The sequence below is a fragment of the Sorghum bicolor genome, chromosome 1, assembly GCF_000003195.3.
Source record: "Sorghum bicolor cultivar BTx623 chromosome 1, Sorghum_bicolor_NCBIv3, whole genome shotgun sequence".
NCBI lineage: Eukaryota > Viridiplantae > Streptophyta > Magnoliopsida > Poales > Poaceae > Sorghum > Sorghum bicolor.
In genome coordinates, this window is record NC_012870.2 from 15,884,048 (window position 1) to 15,896,787 (window position 12,740).

Sequence of the window (12,740 nt, forward strand, 5' to 3'; positions counted from 1 at the left end):
TTGGGGCTTCTTAGAGTCTGTGCAGTGGTCATAAGGTTAGCTCGAATTTTGGGGGTTATATTCTGGGATGCAATGTTACACCCAATGCAAGACAAAGCAACTAATGCAGTGGCATCTGTGCATAAATGTGTTTCCAATTCCACGTTATAACTCCATCTCCATCAAGCAACACTCCCTGCCAGCAAGCCCCCCACCCCACCCCACCCACCCCCCGGGTCATAGTGTTTGGCTCAACATCAAGGCTCCTGCCAACCAAGGCAAGTGCCATAAGCCCAGCTATGGATGGCACCCTCCATCATCAACCATGCAAAAAACTTACTATTTGGCATGAGAATTTTGCATTCATCATTGGCCATGAGCCAACATTGTTAAGGAACCAAAATGTTGCGGCGTGAAATACATTCATCATTGGCAAATAACAAATAGAACAAAATGGAGGATAATCTAAGTTCACGAAGTAACACATACAAAAGGGCAAGAAGCCTACCACTGTCTTACCACACTTCGGACACATCTACTTGGAGAACTAGTCAACTACAAATCCTAATTCCACAAAATTAACATTATTTGTAAAATTATACTTCGCACCAAGATAATAATTACCACACTTGGGACGGAGACAGTACTTGTAGGCATGTAAATTATTCGTCGGGGATGACTGGTTGTTGCTATTGCTAGATAACTGCCCAGTGGAGCAGAGAGCTTTCATTCTGCTGTTGATGTGGAGAGCATGGTCTGTACATAATAACATCACGCACAACTCAGGTCATCCATCAGTAGAAGAATCGGTCGGCTTTCTTCTAAGTTATCGTGATAGCATCATGCACTGCAAGGATATTGATATTGAAGACCCGAAGGGGAAGAAGCCACTGACAATGAGCCGAAACCATGCAACAAAAGCAATCACTAGGCAAGCTAATCGAATATGGGAGCCCCCTCCACTAGGTTGGGTGAAGATAAACGTTGATGGTTCCTTCATCAAACAGTCTGGAGAGGCAGGTGCGGCAGCCGTGGCGAGGGACGACAGTGGGAAGGTAATCTTCGCAGCATGGCGTTCCTTCGAACATTGTGATAGCGCCCTAGGTATAGAAGCTCTCGCGAGCGTTGAGGGCCTGTGTTTGGCAATCCACTGGAGACTCTCAAAAGTCATCCTAGAGTTGGATGTGCTTAGGTGGCAGCAAGGATATGTAACCATGTGGTGGACAGATCAGAAGAAGGCCCGGTGATAGAGGAAATGAGAAGCCTGTCTTGTCTCGTAGAAGAGTTTAAGGTTTTCCAAGTAAAGAGAGAATGTAATCAAGTTGCAAATGTTATAGCTAGTTTAGCTAGACGCACGAAACATTCTGTGGCATGGTGGGGTCAGGCACCTGCGTGTGCCAAAGACCATCTAATTGCCGATTGTATTAACGCTGGTATCTAGCTAATAAAGCTCTCTCTTTATTCGCAAAAAAAACTACTAGATCTAGCCAATGGCAGTGGTTCCGAGCTACTCCACTGTCGGAATTTAGTTTCCAAAGAGATACTGGTCGAGAGTAGGCCAATCTCTGACGCACAACGCAGCAAGAGGACAATAATGGTACTAGTTTGAACTAATCACACCAGACTAAGCATATGCTGAAGGAAATATATAGAAAAACAATTTACAGATGACGGATTCACCATACCATCTCATCAAGCACAAAAAACAAAAACACGAAATAGTAAAATGCTCAGAGCTGATAATAAGTGTGTCCGTCGTGTGTCCTATATTCATTAGCTATAGCTATCTGTTGCGCTCTCGCTCTCTCTCTCTCTCTCTGTGTGTGTGTGTGTGTGTCCATTTATTTTGTGAGTGAGTTCTAGCTAGATAATATAAGCAGAAGAAATATGGCCGGCGGCGGCGATGGTCGTCAAGGCGGGACGTCGTCGTCGTCCTCCCATGAGCTGAGCGGGCAGCTGGAGGGCATCCTCGCCGACCGTGAGGCGCCATGGGCGCGCCGGGCGTCCAAGGCAGCCATGATCGAGCTCCGGCTGCTGGCGCCAATCGCGGCGCCGGCGGTGGTGGTGTACGTGCTCAACAACGTGCTGTCCATCTCGACGCAGATCTTCTCGGGGCACCTCGGCAACCTCGAGCTCGCTGCCTCGTCGCTCGGGAACAACGGCATCCAGGTCTTCGCCTACGGCCTCATGGTATGCATGTGTTCATCGATCTTTTCGGCACAGAATCATCTTCTCGACACATCTCATCACAAAGAAGCTGCATCATTTTCATACATTGCTCGTCCTTTATTTTATTTTATTTTTAAACACAGTACAACCACAAATGCTTTGCATCAAGGTATGTAATAAATTCATCCCTATAAATACATGCACACATATGTAATCTAATTAAAACTCTACGAACGCATTCAAGAGAGTGAAGTGACACATTTTAGAATTATGAAGCAAACATAGATGTCTCACTATCGATAGAAACTGTGCACCTATCATTTGGTTCATGGCTAGCAATCGGCCACGCATATATATGCACGTGGAATGAGTTTGAAAATTTGGAATACAACACGTATATGCTACAAAAGGAAAACGATTATTTATTTTATATCAAGTATTGGTCTGCATGCATATCCTATATCTAGGAGTATAGGCGTATAGCAAAAGCTATGTATCTAAAAAAGCTAAAGTGATGTATAAATTGGCTGGATTAATTATAAGCTGGTGAAACTGGCCAGTTGTGCGCTCGATCGGACATCGTACTGGACAACTGCACAAACTTTCCATGCGTTAGGTAGACACATTATTATCTTCTAATAAAGTGAAACTGATGTCCTAGTATCTCTGGTCCAGCTGAAATCTATATTACACAGGTTTTTATATTGAAGCGTTGGGTTTAAATATATATATGAGGTAATCTGAAAAGGATGTACGGAGTACCAGCTGCTGATCAATGTTGTTGGATGGATGTGATTGTTATAGAGATACTGTATATTTGTGAAACGTAAGTTATTTTGTTTTACTCGACCACGGTGATAGGGTTGTGTACACACCAAGACAATTTCTCGAAAACGATTGAGAGTAGATGGGGCATACTTTACTATCAAAATATTGCTGACATGCCTGAATAAGAATATTGAATAAAAAATTTGGCGGCGGAGTGAGTTCCTTGGTTTCCCACCTTTCCTTTTCTTTTGATAAATTCAATCTTCTTCACGTAGATATATTTGTGAAAGCTGAACAAAGATTCAGTAACTTTGCTTCGTCAAGTCTCACGGTCTCACCACGCGTAACTTTATGTCTACGATCCACCGGCTAGTGAAGATCGAACATATTCTAGGTCTGTAGCTTAATTTTTTGACAGAACACAGCTTGCTCTTTCTTTTACAGTAATGTTGTAACGCGTAACATGGGCATCTGTCTGTCCCGACGCAACCACAAGCGCTGGTGGAGGACGGGCCTGCGTGCCGCCGCAGCAGCCAATACCCAGCGGCCTTAGAAAGGGTGGGTCCCGGGGGCTCGGTGGCTAGAAGCTGGTGGCGAAGGTTCGACCGATGGCCAGCTTAGTGGCGGTGGCACCGCTGAGTGGGCAGACCGGACAACCGGTGTGCGGTGCCAGCAGCAGGGGACGGCAGCAGCTCACTGAGGCCTTGTTCGTTTTAGCCGGAACGGCCCGAAATCTGGCCCGTTTCACCCGGATTGAATAGGTTCGGTTCCAAGTCAGGCCAGATCAAGAATTGTTGTTCGGTTAGATTTGACCCGTATCGAAAACTGGTCAATCTGGACCATTTTCCTCTCAATTCGGTCCGGAATGAAATCGGAACCTCATAGGTCCGGAACAAAACCTGACCGACGGCCCGGTTCTAGTGGCCACTTAATCTGGGCCTGGATAGGATATGGGCCTGGCACCAATACAGGTGCTGCCGAACAAGGCCTAAGGGTTTAGGATTAGGAGGGACGGGGAAGGAGTGATAGGGGACAACCGGTGTGCGGTGCCAGCGGCTGGGGTGGCTAGCGGTGAGGTCGTCGGCAAGGTAGCCGGTGGCCAAGACAGGAGAGGAGGTGGCGGCAAGTAGAGAGGAGGAGGCAAGTCATCCGGATTGGGATTGGAAAGGGTGGAGAAGGACTAGCGGGGGTGGGCGGTCGGCGGTGAGGTCACCGGCAAGGTAGCTGCCGGGTAGGACAGGGTCGGAGGTGGCGGCAGGCAAGGATGAGAAAGATAAACAACGTCATGATGTTGCGTCCATCCAGACTCTCGAGCGCTAGCTGCAAATTTTTTTTTTTTAACATTTGTGGGAACGCTCTAGTATTGTGCAGGACGTTGCCGCAGTGCCGGATGACCCACACGCAGCATCAGCAATCCTGTGCACCACCTCACCTACTATTGTGCCACCACTCCGGTCATCTTTGCCCATCATCCCTAACACAAACAGGAGCCCAGGTCGTTGTGCATGCCAAGAACGCCACTAGGCACCTATATGTGACTATGTAAAGGCATCAATTATTATGCAGCAAGATGTGTGTGAATGGTGGTTCAGAGAAGATTTGAGTGGACTAAGACCAGTTTCGTAGGTATGAAATAAGCTAACATAGTATAATATAAATGAAGAAAAAAATTACACAAGGTTTTATGATAAAACGAGTTCTATGGAGGATGAAACTTATTTACACTATTTTCAACATACGAGAGTCTTAAAAATTGAGATATGGAACTCTCATTGAGACTAAGCTAAAAACGGAGTCTACTAGAAAGGTAGAGATGTGGACCTCAACTAGACATAGATGTATGCAAAGTTACCTAGAGATACGAAGCAAAGTCACCCAATTTTATGTCTGTGACAAGCGCCCATGGTGTCTATGCATAGAACTATTAACAAGAGTCTACATAGGGGTGTCTTAACTCCCTGGTTATGGGCATGACAGTCCGGTTACTGCTGCTCCCCTCATCGACTGATTTTCCAAAGGAGCTAGGGGCTCGGGGGCTACATCCTCATGTATGGTTGCGCGTACACTCTGAGCCATCTGCAATAAGTCCTAATCAAGGAGAGCCCTGCTCGAGCCAAGACCCCCATAGTCGTCCCCAACCTTGGCTCAGGGCGACCATTCGTCCTAGCGGAACCCGAAAGCTAGCTCCAGAATCTATCAAGCACGTAATTCCTAACTGATATAGAAGTACCACACTATCGTCCCGCTCCCACGAGGCATTGCCAACCACCCCCTTGGCAGGGTCATGGCCAGGCATGACGCGTCAAGACAAGGAACTCCCTAAGCCCACAAAGCAGGGGGCTTTGGGCCCACTTAGTAGCCCCTCCGTGCAGTGGGAGGAGCCTAGCACGCTAAAAGAAGCTAGGAGAAGGCTCGCCCAGGGAATGCGCCATTGCGGTAGACAACACCTAGCGGTCAGCACTAGGCTATAGCAGTGCGTCAGGGAGTATTTGTGGCTTTGTTAACTCCCAGCTACAAGACAAACAAGGACCCAACGACGCCAAGACAAAGAAGAAAACTAAAGCCCAAGGTGAGAAACCCTAGGACAAAGCATCCATTTTTGTATTCCCATCGCCCTCCTAGTATATAAGGTAATACATGGGCTCATAAAGAAAGAGGATCGAACCCAATAAGATGGGACCCGATCAAAATCCTAGATTAGCATAGCGCTTCATCCTACACCCTACTCTCGATTTACTCCTTTGTAAGAACTCACAATTGAGCATTCCTGACATATAGAACCTCATTATTGGACGTAAGACGTATAGGTGTGAACTGAGATAAATCTCTTGTGTTTTTAAATTTTTTGAGTGCTCGAGAACATAATGACACACACACAGTACATCGACCCACGTCGAACAATCTGATGACTGTTGTGGTTACGAACCCACGACAATTGTCCTTAAAGGTTTTTTTTCCTCTTTTTATCATCACTGTTGAAAATGTCAATCACAGTGCTCGCAAAACCATGTGAAAGTAGCAATTTTTAAGGATCCCTTCAACAAAAAGGTTTTCGAGATGCCACCTTTTATTTTCAGATGCGGTATAAAAGGGTCCCGCCCCTCTACTGCAGCCCCCTTCTTTAAAACATTTTCCTATTCCTTAGGTCACCAATGTGTCTAGTTTTCATGTAAACATGGCTTTTTTTTCCCTGAAATATAATACAACTGTGCAGCTTGGCATGGGGAGTGCCGTGGAAACCCTGTGCGGCCAAGCCTACGGCGCACACAGGTACGAAATGCTGGGCATCTACCTGCAGCGCTCGACCATCCTGCTCGTCGCCGTGGGCGTGCCGCTCAGTGTCATCTACGCCTTCTCCGAGCCCATCCTCGTCTTCCTCGGCGAGTCGCCGGAGATCGCCAAGGCCGCGGCCGTCTTCGTCTACGGCCTCATCCCGCAGGTCTTCGCGTACGCGGCCAACTTCCCGATCCAGAAGTTCCTTCAGGCGCAGAGCATCGTGTCGCCCAGCGCCTACATCTCCGCGGCGACGCTGGCCGTGCACCTGGTGCTGGGGTGGCTGGTGGTGTACAGGTTCGGCATGGGCCTCCTGGGCGCGTCGCTCGTGCTGAGCCTGAGCTGGTGGATCATCGTCGCCGCCCAGTTCCTGTACATCGTCACCAGCGAGCGGTGCCGGCGGACGTGGACGGGGCTCTCCTGCCGTGCCTTCTCGGGCTTGCCGGAGTTCCTCAAGCTGTCGACGGCGTCGGCTGTCATGCTGTGCCTTGAGACGTGGTACTTCCAGGTCCTCGTCCTCATCGCCGGCCTCCTCGACAACCCTCAGCTCGCCCTCGATTCTCTAACAGTCTGGTAAAATACACGGTGATCATAAAATTAAAATACACGGTGGAATGGAATCGATCAATTAATTGGCTTGATTTTGTTTTGCTGGGCGCAGCATGACGCTCGCCGGATGGGTGTTCATGATCTCCATTGGGTTCAACGCTGCTGCTAGTGTGAGAGTTGGGAATGAGCTGGGAGCCGGGCACCCGCGGGCGGCGGCGTTCTCTGTGGTGGTGGTGACGGCTCTGTCGTTCGTGATCACTCTGGCCATGGCGGTGGTGTTCCTCGTCTTCCGCGACTACCTCAGCTACATCTTCACGGAGGGGGAGACGGTGGCCCGCGCCGTCTCCGACCTCTGCCCTCTGCTCGCCGCCACGCTCATCCTCAACGGCATCCAGCCCGTCCTCTCAGGTAGATCGATCGATCGATGGGCGTCGGCGAGAAGAAGGTGTTGTTCTGCTCTGCGTCCGTCCAAATAAACTCTTTGGTCGTCTATGGTCACCAGGTGTGGCTGTCGGGTGGCAGAAACTGGTCGCGTATATAAATGTCGGTTGCTACTACTTCGTGGGCATCCCACTCGGAATTCTTCTCGGCTTCAAATTCCATCTTGGAGCAAAGGTGTCATACTTCAGTTTCTAGTGACTAACCATATGCATATGAGCATATCTACAGTATGATGCATTGCAAATTTACCTGCTCCGGTCCTTTGCAGGGAATATGGACTGGGATGCTCGGTGGTACATGCATGCAGACGCTTATCTTGTTCTGGATCACTTTTAGGACAGATTGGGACAAAGAGGTATGTATGTACATATATAAGCCTAAAATCCGAGAAATAAGGATAGCATATGCGCTCAAAACTATTCAAAACCTAACCTGGGCGATGGCAGTGCAGAGATACCGACGAGCAATACAGCTGATCAGTTTACCTCAAAAAAAAAAAAGAACTGGTCAGCATGAGGGAATTAGATAGACATCTTGTAGGTTTTTGTGTTCACGTCTTACGTTTTTTTTTATGCAGGTTGAGGAAGCCAGGAAGAGACTGAACCAATGGGAGGACAACAAGCAGCCTCTTCTGCTAGTTCCCTCGGATTAACCCACGAGAATCAATTGCTTGTGGTTTGTGTGTGAGAGGGTGGTGGTTATTGTAATGCAAACATTTCAATTGATTGATTTCGGCGGTCCGTACTCCCTCCCTACTCACAAAATAAGTCACTTTGGATAAGATTTGAGTCAAACATTCAGAATATAAATCATGAATAACTTTTATGTTGCTAATTTTGGAAATATGAAAATCATATGAAAAAAAGCTTTTATAAAAATATACATACTTTGTGATAAATATTTTTATAAAAACAAGAGTCAAAGTTAGGCTTTGGAGACCATGTCACTGTCCTAAACGACTTCCTTTGTGAATATAGAGGGAGTACAGAGTGCCAGTGATGTGCGAAAACAACACTGTGTTTTCTAAATCAGGCAATGGAATAGGTTTAAAGTTTTTTCCATAAAGGCCACCAGAACATTATGAAACAAGAATAAAGCATCTGTATAAAAGTTGCCTCCATAAAAGACCTCATAGAAGATTGTGTGATCTGCTGCATGCATAGTAAGCTCAGGTGGTTCTTGGCCCTTAAATGTAATACATTAGTCCACTCAGCCTACTATATAATACTTGGCCATGATACTCGTGTCGTTGCGTTGCGGTAATACCACATTGGAAGTTTTAGGACGGCGAAATCCAACTTATAATCCTTATTATTTCAAAGCACCTTCGAACTAACCATTTTGAGAATAAAAATATAATAAATTATATCTGATCTCAACGTGAGTTTGTTCCACGTAAAGATAAAGAATTGGGCTGTTCAGATCCTTCAGTTTCTATTTGTCTTTTGAATTTGAATTTGAATAGTACACCATGAGAGATATGTACGTAGGATTTTGTCCTATGTTTGAATCAGTTTTTTTTGTAAACTAGAATTCCGTGGGTGTGATTTGCATGATATTAAGGGCATGTTTGGCACAACTATGAGCTAATTTTTTTGGCCAAACACTGTTTTCTAAAATAGCTTTATAGGTGAAGCTATTTTTCTTCTCATCTCACAAAGACACGAGTTAGAATGAAGCTAAAAAATAGTTCATTCTAACTCTCTTTCCCATTTCTTTCTTTTATCCATGCGTAAAGCTACTGGTAATGAAGCTGTTTTGCCAAACAACTTTTTCAAAATAGCTCAACTTTACTTAAAAAATTGCTTATGAACCTCTTTTTCAAAAAAAAAACAACTTCAATTGTGAAGCTGAGCCAAACAAGGCCTAAATAGGTGTGGGAGTAAAGTCAGTCTCAGTGGGGATTTCACCATGATGTCATACACATTATTAGAGCGCCATGTCAGTAAAACTGCACTTTTTGCATGAAACAAATAAGAGAGAGAAGGAAGTAGTTTCACCATGGTGAGTGAAACCCCGCGGGCGTTGTTTCCCACGCGGTGAAACGGGATGAAATTCCCACTGGGGGCTAAATCGTTTCACCATCTTGCATGTGATCCAATCATTTTGCAGTAATTAAATGCTTTGCTTAGCCTTGGAAACAACAAAGTGAAATGCTTCATTGCTGGGGTTATTTCATAGATGGTTTCATTTCAATCTTGATGACGTATTGGTATGTGAAACCGTACAGTGATATTGTTCGTTGAGACTGGCCTAATGATACATGATTTTATTGTTGAGGGAGAAAAATCAAACAGGGAAGAAAAACTTGAGATAAAAAGACTTTCCTCTTGATTTTTTTAGGGAAAAGACTTTCCCCTTGGTACAATGCTTGTGGTCTGCGTGGGCCAGGGCTTCCGGTAAGAAGTGGGCCGAGGTTAGGTGCAGTTTGAAGGTGTGCCTGCGGCCGTCCAAATTATTAGTTTCTGGGTCTGAGGCTGCACTGGGCACTGCATGCATCATGTGCCTCTATGTAAAACAGTCCCCTCAAAAAAAACTGTGCAGCCTGCTTCTATCCAATTAGGCCTTGTTTAGTTTTCAAAAAAATTTATAAATTTTTTCAGATTATCCGTCACATCGAATTTTACGACACATGTATGAAGTATTAAATCTGTACTTAATGCTAAAGAGGCAAAATTATTTATATTGGCTCTATTTTTCATCCGGCCCTCCATATCCTTTCCGGAGGACATTTTGCTCATATTGCGAAACCGTGGCAGGCTCTGGTGTGTACCACCAACTCCAACTTAAAGGCTCATCATATGTAGAATCGTGGCCAAACTATCTCGCCAAGTCTAGGGATAGCCCAGCAACTAGCATGTCAAATTGGGCACTTCCGTTCCGTCCGACATCCGTGCACTACAAGAAACAGCTGCTTTGCCGAATGCCTGCGGCACTCGACAAAAGCACTATTGCACTCGGCAAAGACTTTGTTGAGTGCCGCATTCGGCAAAGGACCCTCGGCAAAATTTTCGTCGGTAAAGGGTTCTTTGCCGAGTGTCTTTTATCGGACGCTCGGCAAAGAAAAGTTACCGTGATGGCGTGTTTCTAACTAACAGTTGGCTTGCCGAGTGTCTCCAGGGGCCCGAGACATGTCGCGATGGGCAAAGGTGGGCCAAGGTCAGGCCATGGTGTCCCAGCCCCAATCAGGGTTGAAGATGGGCCAGCCCAACTTGGTGACTCAGCGGCCCAATGCCCGTCACTGTGCGTGTCCAACGCATGAAACTCTAGACCCTGGTAAAGTGACGTAGGTACACACAAAGGTAGTAGAGCATTCTTACATGAAGATGAGAGTACTTCATGTTTTGGGAAAAATCAACAGTACCTAAATGGAGCAGCAACAAAGTGTCAAGGAGATGCATTTCTACGATTCAAAACCATGACCTGTACAATCACGCAAGATTTTCTTACCAGTCAACTACAGGCTTCTTAGCGATTGAAGCATGAGAATATTCCCTTTATAGCTTTGATGCGACTGGGCCTACCTATAGGAAGTTGAAAAAAATGATTTTTTTCAAATAGAATTCACTAAGTCATATTTAGAACTGTCTCAAATAAAACATTGCCAACTACAATGTCGTATATTATGTGAAATAAATACAACTTAATTTGGTATAGATCATATGAACATTTGAGTTTCGTTGAAAATCTAGAGCATTCAATTTTCAAAATTTAAGAACTTAAAATGAAAACCCAAATCTCATATCAGAACGATGTGGAAGCGGGTGTGAAGACAACTGCTAGCATATAGTGGCACGGCACAAGTAACTTCTTTTTTTGGTTAGTCCTTCACCGAAGATTGAATACTAGGGCACTTCTCAGAAGAAAGAATATGCAGCTGCAAGATTACAGTTGTGTCCTCTGTGTTTGTGGTGTAGCTGTGTTTGTGGTGTAGATGAAGAAATCAGTCATCTGCTCTTTCATTGTCCCTTCTTGCTGGCTTGCTGGAACACTCTTCACGATACCTAATGCTTTGGATCCTCCGGCCATAGTAGAGAGCCTTAAAGTTCAGTTGTGATTACCTTTCTTCATGGAAATTATTATCACTATGTGTAGGTCTATCTGGATAATGAGAAATGATCTGATATTCCACAATATCTCACATACAGTGCAAAGATGCAAATCAGTTTTCAAGAAGCAATTTGCTCTAGTTATTCTACGAGCTAAAGCAAAATATCACCCACAGATTCATTTATGGCTGCAGAACTTTGTGTAACTTTTTCAATTTTCTTTGTTACTTTCTTTGTTTCGTGACTTTTAGTCTTGGCAATCTCTTTGTAATCTGTAAATATAATGTTAATAAAATTCCAGTAGGGGGTCAAACCCCTCCTGTTCCCTCAAAAACTTCTTTTCTTTGCTCCTCGTTGATCGGCTAAATATATAATAGTTTTCTTCGGTTGCAATGCACGGACATGTTTTGCTAGTATAGATAAAAGAAATAACTAATTGCACAGTTTACCTGTAATTTGCGAGATGAATCTTTTAAGCCTGGTTAATCTATGATTGGATAATATTTGCCAAATACAAACGAAAATGCTATAGTGTCCATTTTACAAAAAAATTTGGAACTAAACAGAGCCTTAGTTTGTGATTTATTTCATAATTCAAATGCACCTTCTAAATTTCTTTTTGTTCAATAAATTTGTTAATAAGTTGTCAAAAATGTTGTCGGTGTTGCTCATCGGTTTTATCACTTATAAATGTTACCCAAAAGAGATATATGTTGATCCGCTTTAGGAATAGAAGGAAATCCAACATAAATCTTGAAGATCCAGAAAATTCCTTGAATGTATAAATGAGATGTTTAGTGCACATGTGGATTAGGCTCAGTCTCAATGCATAGTTTAATAATATAGTTACCAAGACAATAAACTATATAACCGAGCCACATGAGTTTTATTGGGATGAAACTCATCTCTCATCTGATGAAACTCCTTCATTTAATGACTCTACCAAGTCAGCAATTTTACTTATGTGGCACCCTATTTAATGTGTATGACACTCTCATGAAACATGCATTGAGACTAGCCTTAGAAATATTAGGCTAGTCTCAGTGGGAGTTTCATTTGAGTTTCATTCACATTAAATAGGCTGTCACATAGACATTTTGGATGATATGACAGTGTATTTAAGAAGAGAGAGAAGAAATGAGTTTTATCTAGATGAAACTCTCTTGACACGATTACCAACTCTCTATGAGTCTTGAAATTAAATGCCTATGAAACTATGAAATGAAACTCTTCATTGAGAGTGAGTGTTTCATCCAAGTTTCATTTCATTTCACATGACATGACAACCTTGGAAACAACACTATGAAACTCTCCACTGAGACTGGCCTTAGTTACTCCCTCCATTTTTTATTACATGTCGTATTAGCTTTAATTTGTCTTAAGTCAAGCATTTATATCTTTCACCATTAATTTCAAAAAAAAAGTTATATATGTTTAAGTCATAATAGTTTTAGATCCATGGTATAAATACTTTCATAATATAATTCATATATTTTGAAATTATAAGAAAAT

At 44.1% G+C, this 12,740-nt stretch overlaps 1 protein-coding gene across 1 annotated transcript; it reads left to right on the plus strand.

Annotated features, from left to right (window-relative positions):
* On the plus strand, window positions 1,742-7,946 carry LOC8065646 (protein DETOXIFICATION 40). The gene is made up of 6 exons (XM_002464278.2): window positions 1,742-2,169; window positions 6,131-6,762; window positions 6,851-7,146; window positions 7,241-7,353; window positions 7,448-7,534; window positions 7,757-7,946. Exons 1-6 carry the CDS (start codon window positions 1,867-1,869, stop codon window positions 7,829-7,831), a joined length of 1,506 nt encoding a protein of 501 aa, XP_002464323.1. The 5' UTR covers window positions 1,742-1,866; the 3' UTR covers window positions 7,832-7,946.